The sequence below is a fragment of the Mchenga conophoros genome, linkage group LG9, assembly GCF_057382185.1.
Source record: "Mchenga conophoros isolate Kocher_MC1m ecotype Shallow Benthic linkage group LG9, M_conophoros_male_GT1.1, whole genome shotgun sequence".
Lineage (NCBI taxonomy): Eukaryota > Metazoa > Chordata > Actinopteri > Cichliformes > Cichlidae > Mchenga > Mchenga conophoros.
Window position 1 is genome coordinate 26,242,873 of NC_140534.1, and position 16,784 is coordinate 26,259,656.

The following is a 16,784-nucleotide window of genomic DNA, read 5'->3' on the forward strand; positions in this document are numbered from 1 at the left end:
TCTCTCACCATTTTACTGTATTTCATTTAAAACAAAATAATGAAAGAAATCAAAGATTTTAAAACCATAAAAAGGATCATTTTTCACTGCAGAGCTGATTTACATTTCCAGCAGCCTTTGTAGGACAAATACACAATATATATATGAAGTGGGACACATGGCTAGTTGTAAGTTGAAGCCACATGTGAGTTATAAACAGCACTTGTATCATAAAAGGCATCAAAGTAAACTGCAAGTAAACTATTCCAGCGCTCGTGATGTTTGACCTAACAACTTCTTTACTGAGTCTTTAAAAGGTCCAGCAGAAAAAAAAAAAATCCAAATGGCAACTACAAAAAGCACTACTTAAAAACTCTGTTATCTGTTGCAATAGTTGTATTCGAAACATTAGTTAACATACAATTTCAAAGCACGCTTTCAAAGTACTGGTATTTAGTAACGGACCAACACTGCGAGTGTGACATGCGAGTAATCTCCAACTCTTCCATTAAACGTCCAGTGCCCTAATGGTGATGTGGACTTCAAAAGGACACAGGAGCCCTCCAGAAGCCATGATATAGCGCATGAAATTTTATAGGAAAGGGAAGTGAGAAAGGCCAAGAAAAGCAGAAGTGGCACTGTCAAGTAAGGAAAAAGGAAAAAGTCACCCCAGAGTCATGCTGCTCTTTTGTTACCTAAATGTAAACAAGTGTTAAATAAAATAAAAGTCAGGACAACACATGGCTCCAACATTAATTGCAACACTTGCACAGACATCTGACATTTAACTGGGAGTACAAGTGAAGATTTTCTGCTTCTGCATTTGGTGCAGAAAAGTTATTTCAGTCATTCTGATTTACTTTTTTGAGTAAATCAGTTTTTTGAGACTAGCTTAATTCTAGCTTTTTAGAAGCAGAATTTAAACCAATTTTCTTTTTTTCCCCCCAGTTAGATCCAAAATTAGGTGTCGATTGATCAGCTAGTTCTTGAAGTTACATTGGTGGACGCAGGAAAAATAGGCAACGGAAAAAAACTTGGACTCACTTTGTGAAGAGCCAAAATGTGATAGCTCAAAGAAGCCACCAAAGGAAGTGAAGACTAGTCTGAGAGTTACTGTAAAAACTGGTGAAACCTGCATGCTGCCCCATGTCCACTACTGCAAGCACCACTACTGGGGAATGTGGCCTAGTCTGACCACCTGTGGGCTTTTAACCCTGGGAAGAGAAGGCAGAAGGCAAGCTGGTGAAGGTACGTTAATACTCTGGGAATATTCAACTGAGAAACTTTAGATTCACGGATTGATGTGATATATTTTAAAATATATCACCTAGCTAAATATTACAGACCACAGAAACACCTTAATCCATGATGGGAGTGACCTCTTTCGGCTGGATAATGTTTGCATCATAAAAATTCCTCAAGAATGATTTAAGAACGATAGTGGTGAGTTCAAAGTTTTCACTTGGCCTCCAAATTTCACAGATCTCAATCACACTGAGCATCTGTGGAACATGCTGGAAAGAAGAACCTAACAACTTGAAGAAATAGATCTACTTTAAACTTCTTGGTGCCTGAAACTGAACCTAAAAGCACACACTCAGACATAATGTGAGTACCATGTCTCAACGGGGAACACGGTACACCACAACAATGTAGGTGGTTTTGACGGTGTGGTCTATTGGTGTATATATGGTACAATAAGAAGTCAATTTTAGCTTCAGAGATAGTCTTAAGAAAACAGAAAATGTAAAGATAGTGAAGCAGGTAAGAGAGTGAGTCAGATACAGCCTATTACCTCATTGTCACCTAAACTTCTAATCTTATTTGGCAGATGTGACACAGCGAACATGTGACAAAGCCAGATGCTTTGGTCATGAGCAAGCACATGAAAAATGAAGTTAAAGATCGGATGAAGGAATAACAAACTGACTTCCTTAAATTAGGGATTAAAGAGCAGAGTCACTTTTACGGATTTAATATCAAAGATTATCATTGTCAGGGAAAATATCTGTTAACTGCCTCGTCAATCGCTAATAGTCGATCTGATCGGCAGTTTGGTACAAGTCTGAACCACCCCTGTTTTCAGCCATACTCATAACTCCATCAGAGCTCTGCTCTGATTTCTCATTTAGCTCTGCTCCAGCCATCAATAATTCAGCCCTCAACAATCATGAGGACGAGAAAGGCAGAGGAAGGGAAGGAGCGTCAGCGAGAAAATAGTGGGTGAGGTTAGTGGAGAGGAGGATGAGTGGACTCAAACTAGTACAGTCAGCTCTCACACATGGCCAAGCAGCAAGTCACCAGTAAGGAACAGAAGCCCACTCACACACATGTAAAGGCTCTAATGAAGCCTCAGCTTAGTGCACGTCTAACAAAATGCTCTTGTTCTAGTTAATGAGATCTGTTAAACTGGAATGTGTCACCACATTAAGTCGTGAGTGTGTTAACGTACTAAAGGCAAAAACCCAGAATTCCCTCATTTCAGCTGCACTTTAAATGTAGGGCAAACGAAATCCTTTTAAAATACAGTCTAACTGTGTTCCCTTGTATACTGGCCACTTCCACAAAATAAAACCCTTTGGCATTACACATTAAAACCTGGATTTCTCTCAATTTCTAATTCTCTTTATTGTTTCTTGCACGTTCTGCAAACACACCACTCCCTCTCCCCTCTATCTCCATGGTAGCAGAGAGGACATGCAGGAGCATATGGCTCATCATTTTCACTCTGCCTGCCGAGGCTGGCCTCTCCTGGGGGTATCTACACCTCTCTCCTCTCCCGTTCTTTGTTCAGTTTAACAGCGGCTCTTACTGTATTATCCAACCAATCACCTTTCCCTCTTCTTCACATTATGTACCCCAGCACACGAGCACATACTGTACATACACTGCGAGCGTGCATAGCTGCGTGACAGTCGGTGCCGCTGTCTCTCTGTGAATGGAGAAAAAAAAACAAACAAAGCCTAAAATATATTAAAAAATAAATAATAATAATAAAAAAAGATTGATTTTTATAAATTCCCTTAAAACCCACTCTGACGCAGGTTATTCTTTTGTAGGCGGACATTTCAAATTGGACAATCAAACCAGGTTATCTGCACCCTGATCCACAGTAAGCACAGTTTGCACACGGATTACCTTTTTATAAAAAAAATGAACATGCACTTTGACAAAAAAATGTGACCTCTGTTCAGTGTTACTGACATTTAAATGGCATGCATGCAACCCAGACTACGTGACTGGTCGAAGAAGAGGAAGCTAATGATACAGAGACAGAAAAGAAAAGGAAGGGCATTTATGTAATTATATGTCATTTGTTGTAATTCTGCGGTTTAGCAGTGAAGAGTATGTGATAGAATGACACTTGCAGGCTTGCATAGGTGTTTAGTAGAGCGTGTCATGTGCAGGTTTCCTGTATGAAAGCTTGTGAGTGTCTGTGATGCCGGGTTTCTTTCCTGCATTAGGGCATCAGCAGGTTGTTCTAAACACTCTGCCTTGCTAGAACATCAGCTACAAAGAAATTTTGAGTTTCACCAGCAACACTCTGCCCGCTCACTTCCTTTGACTCCTTTCTCTCTTTCAGCGCCAGTCTTGACCTGAGCACGGTGCCAAACCTGAGGAATCTGGCCAAAAGCAACCAGGATCAAATGGCTGAAGAACCACAGGGGCTCCTTCCAAATGTCACAGTTGTTTGAAGCTGGCGGATAGATTCCCTCAGCTGCCAACACACAGGCAGTGAAAGGACCTGATGTGTTTATATACATTAATAAAGAGCATACACAATGAGTTCAGTGTATATGCTGGTCATTCGGAATGTATATATGCGCAACAAATATTGTTTGCCTTCTGCATTCCCTGACTGTTTGTACATTTAGCTGTAACATCCTGCATGGACGTGGCATCTGCTACCTAACCCAGATTCATGCAAAACAGAGAGAAGAGGCAAGTGGAGCAATAGAGGGCAGAAAACTTTTGCTTTTTGCAACAGGCTAAAGAGGTTACAGTTAGTTTTGGGGTAACTCTAGTCCTTTACTCATTTCAAAGAAGAAAAAGACAGGAAACAAGATTAACTCCGTTAAACTGACCTGTTCAGCGCGGTCGTATCCTGCATCTTGTTTCTCCGCCTTGACCTGCGGGTGTTTGCCCCCTTCGACTTTCACTTCCCCAGGCTCTAGCTTAGGGACCTTGTCCTTCATTACAGTGTCATCCTTATCCAGTAGGTAGCGTAGCAGGGCATTGTCCTTCTTCTTGGGGCTCAATGGCTCCTGCTTAGGAGTAATGTCTGCCGCAGAAGCAGCACTACCGGAACCCTGGGGTTGGTCTTGGCCCATCTCTTTGCCTGTAGCCTCTGCGGTGAGCTTAGCAAGATCCACGGGGGATGTACTGTTCTGAAGCAGTTGGTGGAGGATTTTATGTTTTTCTTTAAGGGACGTGGCGTGAGTGTTGCCACCCCGGACCCCTGTCCCAGCCTGGTCCTTGCCCTCAACTCCTGCACCAGGGGAAAGAGGAGTCTCCAGGGGTTCTGGCTTGGTGGTGAGCAGTTGCAGTAACTTGGTGTGGCCCTTGTTGTCATGTCCACGGCTGTGAGCATCATGGCCCTCGAGGGGTCCATCCCTCTCCTCCTTGGGCTCCACTAAGTTCCCCTCTGTTTGGGCCTGGGTGTGTCCCTGACTCATCTCTGAATGAGGTCCAAATGAGTCTCCTGAACCACCAATAGCACTGGTGGATCCTCCAAGTTTTGACATCAGATGAGCGTTTACCGCTGACCCTGGTGTGACCCCAGCTGGGGAGCCCATTTTCCGGTCTGGAGACCCTAGTGTATGTGTATGAGGGGGTCCATGCCCGTGTCCTACACCATGGCACTCACTAAGGGCCTGCAGAGCTGACAGAGAGCTGCTAGTATAGCTGTTAGCATGGGTACTAGCCGTGCTACTTCCTGCACCTCCAGGCCCTCCACTGCACATCCCCACTGGTGAGGGTGAATGCAGACCCCCTGCTACACGAGGGCTGCTTGCACCCCCAGGACTCCCTCGGTGCCTGGGTGATAGCATAGAGTTCTGCGGAGGTGGATGGGGTCCTCCGGCTGGGCTTGGGCTGGCACGAGAGGGGCTATTCATCCTCCAGTTGGGGCCCTGCTGTGGTGGTTGCATGCTCCCATTGTGGTTGTGTGGCTGAGGACAGCCAAAGCGGTAGACCTGCATATGCCCCCCCATAGCCGTTGGTTCTCTGGGACCAGCAGGACCTGGGGGGGAGAAAGGCGTGCTGTTGCTGCTGATGGTAGTGTCCTGGCCCTGAGGCCCTGAACCTGGCAAGCTGCCTGGGGTTGGAGGAGTCATGGAGGGAGTGGAAGAGTTCATTGGTTTGGGAGCCATCCCTGTGGCCTGATTGCCAGGGCCCATGTCCTGACCCATTCCACATACTGTCTGCTCCCTGGATTTTAAAACACAAACACACACATTAGAAAAAAACAATACCAAAAGTTGTACATGGGAGTTAGAAATCTTAGAAAACTGGCTGCTTTAAACTGAAAAGGAACATTTCTGCATTTCTTCAAATACGCTTTTTACTATCATATGAATGCATGCACAATGAGATGCGCAGAAAATCAATAGGGTAAAGGGTAAATAATCTATACAGTATAAACTATACTGCAAGAAAAATGTCAATGTGCATGCCAAGGATGGGATATGACATGTAATAAAACTCTTGTTTGCCAACAATGAGACAAAGTATGAATACAACTACATGAATTTACCATGAGGAGGAAGTGAGAAAATATGTTTGTTTTGGTTTTTTTTCTGGTTTTGTTTCTCTTTGGGGGGGTGTAACATATCGCTGTCTGATTTTGACCAAGAACACTTGGAAGCACATATTTTGAAAACCGTGCCATCCTCACAATTTCCATGAAGCCAACAGGCAGTGCTGCAGGGAACTCGCAGGACAAAACATGCTAGCAAGTTGATGCCTCGGGTTTATGTCAGTCTTTTTGACTCACGTGGAGCAGGTAGGACATACCTCTGTAGGATGTGCAGGGACATGTAGAGCTGAGGTTCGTTGGTGGCAGACGAGCGTACCAGTTTGCTCTTGGTGTGGGCTGAGACGATGGTTCCGTCAGAGAGGGAGAACCGATAGATGGGGCTGAACGCCTGGCCGTGTCGGAGCACTAGGCACACATGTACACACATTGATGGCAAAATAACACTTTTCATTTGACCATTTCCTTAATGTGGCTGCAGCCCCTCTTTAAACAACCGTTTCATGCTAATGCAGCCATCCCCAATGACTCTAATATCCAGAGCAAAAAATTAAACACGATTGTCCTCATAGTTAATGGAATTACCTTCCTGCTGGTGTCTCTTTGCAAAAGACATCTCTCCATCATTCTGTAGGTGGAACCTTTGGATGCAGCGCCTCACAAGATCTTCCCAGCCCGGCTTCATGGATGCTCGTAGCAGACTGGTATCTAGGGATGTTATCTTACCTAAGCACACAGTACGGGATTAGAGAGACCTTAGTCATAAAGGAAAGCATTTCGGTTGACATACACAAATGTAAAGATTTAATGTCGACATTAAAAATAAATGTCTCTTCTGTTGACTCGGCCAGGATCTCAGTGGTTTAATATTACTTAAAGAATACATTATAAATCTTTGTTTACATTCTAATTACAGCTTACCCAACGTTAGAAATGGCTTCTGTGTTAGTAAACAGAATAGAAGGTCCTGACTATATAGGATTAGACATGGAAATACAATTATAAGTGCTGTCAGTATAAATTTAAAAAGACCACTCATTACAGCAGGTAATGAGTTCAGGGCAGCTCAGCCTCAACTATCTTTAGAGCCCAACAAGTACTCTCATGCTGCGTGTGTAAACACAGTCACAGCAGTGTAACAGTTGTCCCTCACTGGAATACAATTTAAATGAAAGTATGATGCATTTGAAAGGGTGACAAGCACACTGCTGCTTGAATGACAGCCATAGGGACTGACTAAAGACTTGTCAAACTAGCATCCATAATAGAACTATTCACAGCTCCGCACCATGTCCAAGAAGCTCTTGTAGGCATAACAAGAATGTAGAGGCAGTACTTTCAGCAAAATATGAGAGAAAAATAATGCTGTCAATCTAGAATAAAACAAATCACGGCAATTATTTAAAATTGTGCAGTCCAAATAAAGAGGCAAATAAATAATAGCCCTGCCTAGATGCATGGCTACTGAGGTCTGTGTGGGAAACCACAGTAAATTACTATACATGAGTGACTAAGTGTGTGTGTGTCTGTGCCACACAAGTGGTACGGGTACATCAAAGACCAGGTGAAACACAAACAGCTGTCTGTGTCTGTGTGCCAGCGTTCAGGCAGGTACTTTACCTCCCAGAGAGCAGCCTGTGGTAGGAAGCTGGGTCTACTAAGTTGTTCAATCCTAAGGATCTTTACCGAGGATATTCTTTGAATCCCTAACTGTAGTGCAAAGTGATTTACAAGCTGTTGACATCAAATAAGGTACTGCTGGAACTTTGCCTTACTAGAATCGTTACACCATTCTTTTGATGCAGGGCCAAGTTTTATTTGAAAAGCCACATATGGAAAGATGCTATGCTAAAACAAAGATGCAATAAAAAAATCAAGAGCAAAGTTTTCTGTGAACAGCGGTTTGTAGTTCACTGCCGGCTGACATGTTCGTGTACCTTGTAGGTCCTGACGTGTAGTGAAGCTCTCGTGCGCGGGAAGCATGGGTCTTTCCTTCGTTGGCACTCTGCGAGCTACACAAATCAGGCACGACTGAAAGTCTAAAAATAAAAAATAAAAAAAATAAAGTAAAAATAATTAAAAACTCAGAAAGAGAAAACAGAATAGCACAGGAAAGAAAATAGGAGATGGAGTATATAACAAAAAAAAAACAAAAACAGAGAGATAAACAGAAGAGGTGAAAGGGGGAAGGGATGGGAGAGAGGGGAGGGATGGGGTGTAAATGATAGAGACAGAGGGAGGGAAAGAAAATGAAATGCATGTTATTCCCAGGCAGCATAATTAATACAGTTATTAATGAGCATAGGGATCAGGGCTCCGCTCCTTTCATGAGGAGGAGCAGCTATCGCTGGCAAGGGAAATGATGAAGTGTGACCTTTGAAGGCGTGTGTGTGTGTGTGTGTGTGTGTGTGTGTGTGTGTGTGTGTGTAAGAGAGCTTGAATGCCCATCTCTGGCTACTCTCACCTGCAGGAACATCTAACACTGATGACATCTCTCCTGGCTCAACATTAAAGTCTGTGTGTGTGAAGCGCTGACTGACTGATGGCAAATATGACACTGCCAAGTCCAGGACTGGGGTGACCCCAAAAAGTCTGCCATCTAACTTTTCGGTGCCAGTAATACCCATACTCCCATACACGTTTCTTGTAAATGAATGCATGCCAGAACTAACACACACGCGCACACGCACACTCGCACACAGTCCTATTAAAAAGCCTCTTGGGTGGTCCGACCCTCAAATCTGTGAATCTACATTAATTTCTTGCTTTCCATCGCCTCCATTCCCCCTGTTTCTGTCTATAGCTGGACAGATTCCTGCACTGGTAACCACTCATCTTGCTTTGCCACTTCAGTACACACAAACACTGGCACACCTCTGGCCCGAGTCCTATTTGGCCTACTTGTCAAAGTATGGCTGGCAAACAGCTGGTGCACAAAAAGCAAGCCAGAGAGTAGGGGAAAAGGCTCTAACTAGATTTGGAGTAAAACATTTGCTTATTGTTTTAATTTGCCGCTGAGTTAAAGATTGGCAATATAGCCTTTGAACAAAAGGGATTTAGGCTGCTGTACAATCACAAGTCCTGAAATATTCTGGCTAAAGGTCGTTTGTAATGGAATTTTACACTCTTCAGCATCTCATGCTCCCATCTAAAGCCTTGAATACCACTGGAATAGCCCTGTGACCTCTCAGTGACTGAACTCCGAAAGCAGAGCAGAAACAACGTACAATTTAAAATCGCTTCCCTGGAAAGGAGAGCAGATGTTTATACAAGAAGCTAACACAAATTCCTCTTCTTTCTTTACACACAAATGCTCCCAAATGTGTCGAGTTTGTTTGTATTCTGTTGTTGTGTTCAAGCTGTTGTGAAAAGTACTGAATGACTGCTTTTGCTGTTGCATTACATGGTTAAAGCACATGGTTCCCTTGGAGTCATAAGCCCAGGTTTGGAAGGGATGTACATGAATTATAGATGAGCTTTAATGACAGCGGCCCAACCTCCCGTCTCCCTTGTGTCACTTAACTTTTCATGGGTGTAAGTTGAGTGGCAGCAGCACTGCTCTTCATCATTTGGCTATACAAATCCAGTTATAAGACAGATAATGGTCAACAATCAACGCCCTATGAATGACTAGCAGCTGATTATTACTTTAAATGATTTTACATTGGGTGGCAACCAGCGTTTCTTAAAGACAAGCAAGCTTTCTTACTTTCCTTCTCCAGGTTTTGTCGATGGTGTGTGTATATCTTTACACTACTTTAAAAAAAAAAAAAAAAAAAAAAAAAGTCTGATCCCGCTCACCTCGACTCAGCTCTCCACTGAAGAGGGCAGAATTCAGTCTAATGTTATACGAGTAGACAAATCCTTGCTTTTGTTTGCTTTTTAATTGAACGCTCCAAAGCAAACTGTCAGTTTTAATTGAATTACTTTCTGAAGAGGTCTTTCAGTCCTCTGTCAAGTGTTTTAACGTGCTGACATAAGTGTGTGCAATTTCTAAAAGGGTCAGGTTGCTGAATGTTAAAATGCTTCCCCCGATGATTCAAACACCTTTGTACTTCAGGCTATATTATTTTCTCGCTCTTGGAACCTAATCATACTATAAAACTATTTAACAAGGTTACTGCAAATGGTTTAGACTTAATCAAAGCAAACTATAACATTCAACGCAATTGTGCCTAGTAGGAAATGCTTAAGTGTGTTTCATAGGGTGCCGCTTTAGTCTCCGTTTTTCCCTCCTTGCATACCGTCTCCTTCCTCCTTGATGGACTTGGGCTCCGAAACGGCAAAACACTGCATGGTCTCATATTTCTGCTGCTGCGGCTCGTGCTCGTGTGGCTCTTCCTGGCTCTCGCCGTGTGGATTGACCAGCATTCGGCAGTTGAAAGTGTGACTGTTCCTTCTTGGACCCTCGCTGGACCACGGGACACCATTTACTAAATCGAGGGGGAGGAAAGGGAACAGGAGATTTTTTTTTAAGCAAATTGTACTGCAGCAAAAACTGAACAACAGGACGCGGAGAATGGGAGCTGCAACGAGCGAGCCAAGAGAGGCTACCACGCTGCAAGTGAAAGACATAATGAGAGCAAGACAGAGAGAATGAAGGCAGAAAAAGTGTAAAAAAGAGAGGGTTGTTGCTGGGTAGAGATCAGTCATAATGAGCAGTTGGAACCCTGAGCCCTGCGCCATCTATCCACAGCTATGCATCACAGCCAGGCCTCCATATGCATGTCCTGTAAAACATCATTGCCAATCTTTCTTCTTCTCTCCAACACTTACACAGGCGCGAGCAAACACACCAGAAAGGGCACACACATGTGTAAGCGGCCGTGCGCGTACGTGCACACAAAGAAAGAAACGTATAGTCACACACGCCACTCTGTTCACTCTAACAAACTCCCATCACACTCCATCTGGTTTGTGATCTCATTCAGTGCATTGATAATCTCCCAGTATCTGGGACACAGCCCACTGATCGTTTCCAGGGTGCTTCGCTCTGCGCTGCTCTCCCACCCAGATGGGCTGGGTACTCAGACCTCAATCCGAAGCGCCACGAGAGAAGGAGAGGAGAACTTCGAGCTCCTGATGAGCTCCAACGGCACAGATCAAAAATCACCACTCGTGCGGAAGTCATGCAGAGGCAGGATGTTAAATGGCCGCGGCTATGAAAGTAAATTCTATCTTACGTGACAGAATAAATGGAGTAAGGTGAGGATAAACGCAATGTTTTCCGTGTGTGGGCTAAAAAAATGGGAAAGTGAGAACATGAAAATAGGAACTTGGTGAGCGTTCGTGGCAGAGAAAGAGAGAATGACACAAATAAGTGAAGAGAAGGAGAAGGAAGGACATGAAATGGAAATATAGGAGGCGCACGATGCTGCTGACAGGGGAGAGAAGCCAAAAAAAGGAAGTTAATTAGCTGAAAAGGGAGGGAGGACGAGTGCGAGCAAATGTTTGGGCTGAGCGTCAGCAAAAGGGACAAATGAAGAACCTATAGGTTTTTGCAGCATCCTAAAAGTCTCTGTTAAACAGCTGAATCAAATGCTTTCTGACCGTGACCGTTTAAATGTTTTAATTAATCTGACATCACTGCAACAACAGCCACCTACAACATACCTGTTTGAATAAGGAGAACGAGAGAGGCGAGGGTGTTAAGAGGCAGCGGAAGCACAGCACAAAGGACATACATGCAAAGTCAGGAAAAGCGAGGGACATGGACTAAAAGAGACACAGTGAGACAGAAACTGACAGCAAGAAGAAAAAAAAGGGGAAAAACAATCTCTGAACCAACCGAGGGATTTAGGCAGCAGGTTCTTGATGAACTCAGCATGATCCCCGACATGCAGCACGCTGTAGACACTGGTGTTCATCAGCTCCTCCTGGTTGTAGCGCAGGTACTGGGTCACGTTCTCTGACACGAACACAATGTTACCCTCCATGTTCACCACAAAGAAGAAGCCATCCAGAGCCTGGAGGATTAAAAAAAAGACAGTTCAGAAGTTTGTTCACTATGGACTGGGTCATTTTTCTTTCACTGGTTAATGGTCAGGATATCCAGTTTTAAGCATATAAACTCCACAAACAGATGCAGAGAAAGATTTATATTCTACTGAATTCTATTGTTTGTTTGTCTTATTGTAACTTAATTACCAATTAGCTCGTTAGCTCATTATCATTAGGGATGTTCTATTTGCGCCTACTGTGCCTGAGATGTGATTAGTGTGCTCCAGCAAGAATGCTTATACAGCACAAAAATGTTGGCACAAATCATGGCAAATTCTACAATACGCAATACTTCCACAACTCCCTAACAAAAAAGGAAATCTCGCCATGTCTGGTTATTTTCCGCAACATCATCTAATGCACTGTTACCTCTATGATCTCACAGATAATGCCAGGCGACTCAGTGAAGGCACAGTTTATCTAAAAACTCCAACGACTGCTGATGCTAACATCCCCATGACAGCCGACACATGTACTAGTTGTGTCTGAAGAGGAACGATTAGTACGCCATGTGCCGGGTACATGGATCACTCCCACAGACGCTCACCATCGCTGTGGCTGATAAAAAGCAGGATAAAAGCATGTGCCTGCAGAGACGGGCGGATGTGAAGGAGGAGCAGTACTTAATTGAAAGAATACAGCCCCAGGTCAGCCATTACACACAAGATGGTGTCAATTAGGCCATCAAATCACCAGGAGCTCTTAAAAAGGGAATTCTGCTGCTTGTAATGCTGTAAAGTTGATGTCAAGATAAGACGCAAGAGACTCTTCTCAAGGTGTCTCACCTCAGCTTAAATAAACATTATCTACACTACACACACACACTTGTCAGCGTGTAGGGTCACATGAATTGTTCAATGGGTAGCAAGAGGATTTATAACGTAAATGTTTATTTTGTATCGTGTTGGGTTTTTGGCATCCTTGCTCATCTATAACTATAGTGTATATGTCTCAAACTACACTTCCTAACAAATCTACAGTGAACAGACAAGTCTGGATGTAGCAAACCCATATCCCGGGAACACATGATCATGTTGAGAAGAAAGTTTTCCTTTGCACGCCTTAACACAGCACGATCTGAAAATAGATTAAGGAGATCTCATCTATCACTGCATGAAGCAGAGCTGTTCCAAAATGCAACACGGTTGTGTAAGTCCAGTCTGCATGAAGAAAGGCCATGAACTGCACAAGTAGGGCAAACAAAAACAGAGCAAACACTCTAGTGCCAACGCCTGCCTTCCTCCAGACACTCTTGCATAATGTTCTTAGCCAATACCTTAATTTGCAACACCCTCCCTAAATACTAAATATAAACACTAGAGACATTTCTACAGCAACTACAAATTAATAAAGCCTGAATAAATACATTGTGAGTGATATCATAGAACCTATTGTTTTCACATATGATTAAATATTGCTACACAGCAGGTAATGAATTGCAGCAGGGTAGGAATCTGGGAATTTCTCTGGATTATTTAAATCTGAGCAGTGCTTTGCAACCAGAGTTCTCTCTTCTCATAAATTCTCGCTTAATATTAGCCATTTTCTACATTTCTGTCTTAAAGCAATTCAAACATGCCTCTAGTACTGTATGACAGTGATGCTTAACACTTTGTTGGTAGAGGCAAAAATATGCATGAAACACACAACAGCCTCTGTACCGCGTGGGCTAGCAAGGATGCAAACTACATGCCACAATAAATCATGTGACAGAAGAAGACTGCTCCCAGAAGGTTAAAACAACAGCACACTAATGTTTCTTCACAGCCTTGTCCGTCTTTGAGTTGGCATGAGAGTGGGCAGCAGAAGGCCTTGAAGGAGGGTCATGGGGCGCGTGGGTGCATTTCCTGCCGACAGCCATACTCCGCAGAGCACACTGTAATTAGCCTGGGCTGGCGGACGGGGACATGGCTAGAGCGGAGCGGGTGTGAATGGCCGATCGCTGTGTTTTGGGGCTGCTGACAGATGGGAAAGCTTGCAGGCTGCACTGGTCTATATTTAGCTGCGAGTTAGTATGTCGATTCAGTGACGCTGGACCAGGAGAGCTATAAATATTCCATGACAGGACAGATCTAGAGGCGAAGGAAGAGAAGATGGGGAGGGAGAGACAGAGGAAAGAGAACTGAACAAGCAGGAGAGAGAAAGGGAGGGAGGAAGTGAGTGAGAGGACAGGCTCAATGGACTGATTCATCCGCCAGGCTGTTGCTTTCTTTCCTATTATATGTAAGCACTCCAGTGGTCCTTCGTGGTACAACGGGGCCCCATTGGCCCGCTTGTGATTTATAGCCAATCAGGGGCGGATACAAGATGCTGGCAGCGTTAACTCCGCAACGCTCACACACAACCACGGTTGGCTCGTTTTTAACTGTTCTCTGTAGATGCGACACTTTATATAGCAATCATGATTTAAAGAGGAGAGCATCTCTTGTGTGAGTGGTAGCAAATGAGTGGAGTGTGGGGTACTTCAGCACGAGTCTGGCATTTCATAATATTTTCTTCACATATGGCGCTATGAGTAAGGAGGAAAAGGCCGTGCACCCACCTCCAGCATCATTGGTCCCAAGGCGTCTTTGTCGATCACACTTTGGCCTGTTGATGAGACGTCAGCCTTCTGCACCTCCTCCTCGTTTGCTGCTGCAGCTTTTTCTGTTAAAAGCGAAGTTAGTAAAAATTTAAGAGACTGTGTCAGGGCTCCTTACTGTTTCACAATGAGGAAGTTACTAAAAAAAAGAAAACTGTAACGTACTGTACTGTCAAACATGGAAAAAGAAAAGGCTGAAACAAACAACTTTACTTTTCCTCTGAAACTAACCCACATACTATAAAAGAGGTCACCCACTGACGAGTCTTTTAACAGGTATCCATGCTGCTGCAAAGCAAACACATCGGTCCCCTTTGTGAAACCATGTGGCCATGGCTCACACCGAAGCACAGAGCAGCAGCACAGTGCGAAAGGTGTGTTAGAGCACACAGCTGCCTTGTGGGGGGCAGTCACTGTTTAGATTACTCTGTTATGCCAAAGCCCTGACAAACAAACAAACAAAAAAGGCCAATATGGAAACAATTAAGCATTGATGGTGTCCAAGCAATGTTGTTCCAAATTGGAAAACAAGTTGTAGCAGTCAATACTCCTGTTGATTTTCTATTAATGGATATGGAGAGTATGAATTACTGAGCACATAGATGCGTATGGCTTATAATTTACTACTGTTTTCATCTTATGTCCAATCAAAATCCACTTAAAAAACAAAACAAAACAAACATAAATAAATATAAATATCCTGTAAGCTCCTGTACCTGTGCTATAATGCGATGCATGTGTCCGTTTGAGTGGGTTAATAACCATGCAGAGAAGCCTTATGTTCAAAGCGTAGGCTGCCCTACTTTTAGAGATGATGATGTGAGGCAGAATATCATTGGGTTTTTTGTTGTTGTTGTCGTTTCTGGCTTCTTCTTTTTTTTGGGGGGGCATGTTGCTTTCGCACGATGCCAAGAAGCAGGCTGACCATATGGTGAATAAATATTGTGGTAAGAATCAAACAAAATTATCCCGTCCCTTGTATTTTCTTTTTGGAAGGGTGAAAGCAAATGCAGGGTTCCCTTGGCTTTGTGGGTTTGTGCACCATCGCACAGACACAAATTCATCTCTTTCAGCATTAATGATGTGCGCATCAGCAGGGCCTCTCTGGGCCCAGCGGGGCCCTGTAGACCAGCACAGCTGCCCTGGGTGCAGACCCATCACTCAGTGTCAGTGCAGCCCTCCCTGCCTTTCTGTCTGGAGAACTGTGGAACTGTGCCAGACACAGAGAGGGACTGACCAGTTGGGTAACAATTGCTGCTTAACACACAACTAACAAGACATTTGCTATATACTGTTCCTTCTTTCAGATATTTAACAATTTGCTCAGTTTATTTTTATATTTTGAATATTGGAATAAATAATGTACTAGGCTCAGCTTAGCAGCTACACAGACCCCAGTCCACAGTTTTTATGAGTCTTAACTGGGTGCTCCTGCCAACACGGCGTGTTAAAGAAAGAAAAAAAAAAAGCTGTAAAACTCTTGGCTATGCCATTATTCTAAAGGCTCTATAAGCATATTTCTCCACATATTGTCTGTGAAGGTGCAACAAGCTGGAAAGAGAAAAGACACGCAGAAAATTGCAACCAGTTTCCAAATCAGGGTGGAAAATGTACGCAGACAGTGTGAGAGGAACAAACAGGGATGAATTCATTGCTTTTTTTTTTTCTCGTTCCTTTTTCCAAAGGCCATCTTCACCACATGGCACATCTCTACAGGAAGTCACCAATCAGAGAGAGATATTAAGTCACATAAGTGTATTTGAATACATGTAATATTGTCGCTATAAGCAGAAAGTAAACTAAATGTGGACAACAGAAAAAAAAAAATATACTACTAAAAAATAACTACACCTCTGTTTCAGATCACATTAAACACATGAGGTGCAATGAAAAGCAAATAACAGTAGGACATAACATAAGCTCACAGCATCCCCGCTTCACTTGTGCAGGATGAGATGCAGTAGCTTCCTGCTTTAACTACACACACACACACACACACACACACACACACACACACACACACACACACACACACACACACACACACACACACACACACACACACACACACACACACACACACACACACACAAAAAAAGGTTCATCTACGTGGCCGCTGACGTATGGAGGACAAAGCAGAATAGGAAAATTTAGTCCTTCCCTCAGGGGTTCCTTCTGTACTAAAATGTTTTGCCTTGAGAGTCAGGCAGAGGATGTCATTATAGCAAAGGGTTAAAAAAGGAAAGAAAAAAGATGATAATGCAGAGAGGAAGTGTTGGAGGTAGAAAAGAAGGCAGCACAGAATAAGACATCAAAAAAAGGGGGTGGGAGCAACAGACGCTAGCAAGAATTTGATTGTGATTTTTGCATCACCATTACATAACAGTTGGCTCTGTGAGTCACAAAACATGATGACATCATCAGCTGGTCTGATTCATACACACCTCGAGTGGGCCACTCTTTGTCTAC

General features: G+C 43.5%; 1 protein-coding gene across 7 annotated transcripts in view; it reads right to left on the bottom strand.

Annotated features, from left to right (window-relative positions):
- ncoa2 (nuclear receptor coactivator 2) overlaps nt 1-16,784 on the bottom strand; it is a 61,363-nt gene that overhangs the window by 12,285 nt on the left and 32,294 nt on the right. For all 7 annotated transcript variants that reach the window (XM_085287258.1, XM_085287259.1, XM_085287256.1 and 4 more), the window contains 7 exons: nt 14,277-14,380; nt 11,523-11,700; nt 9,979-10,167; nt 7,672-7,773; nt 6,320-6,460; nt 5,995-6,142; nt 4,065-5,409 (listed from right to left, as the gene is read on the bottom strand). In XM_085287258.1, the coding sequence (XP_085143384.1) occupies nt 4,065-5,409; nt 5,995-6,142; nt 6,320-6,460; nt 7,672-7,773; nt 9,979-10,167; nt 11,523-11,700; nt 14,277-14,380 (2,207 nt within the window). The remainder of the gene's footprint in view (nt 1-4,064; nt 5,410-5,994; nt 6,143-6,319; nt 6,461-7,671; nt 7,774-9,978; nt 10,168-11,522; nt 11,701-14,276; nt 14,381-16,784) is intronic.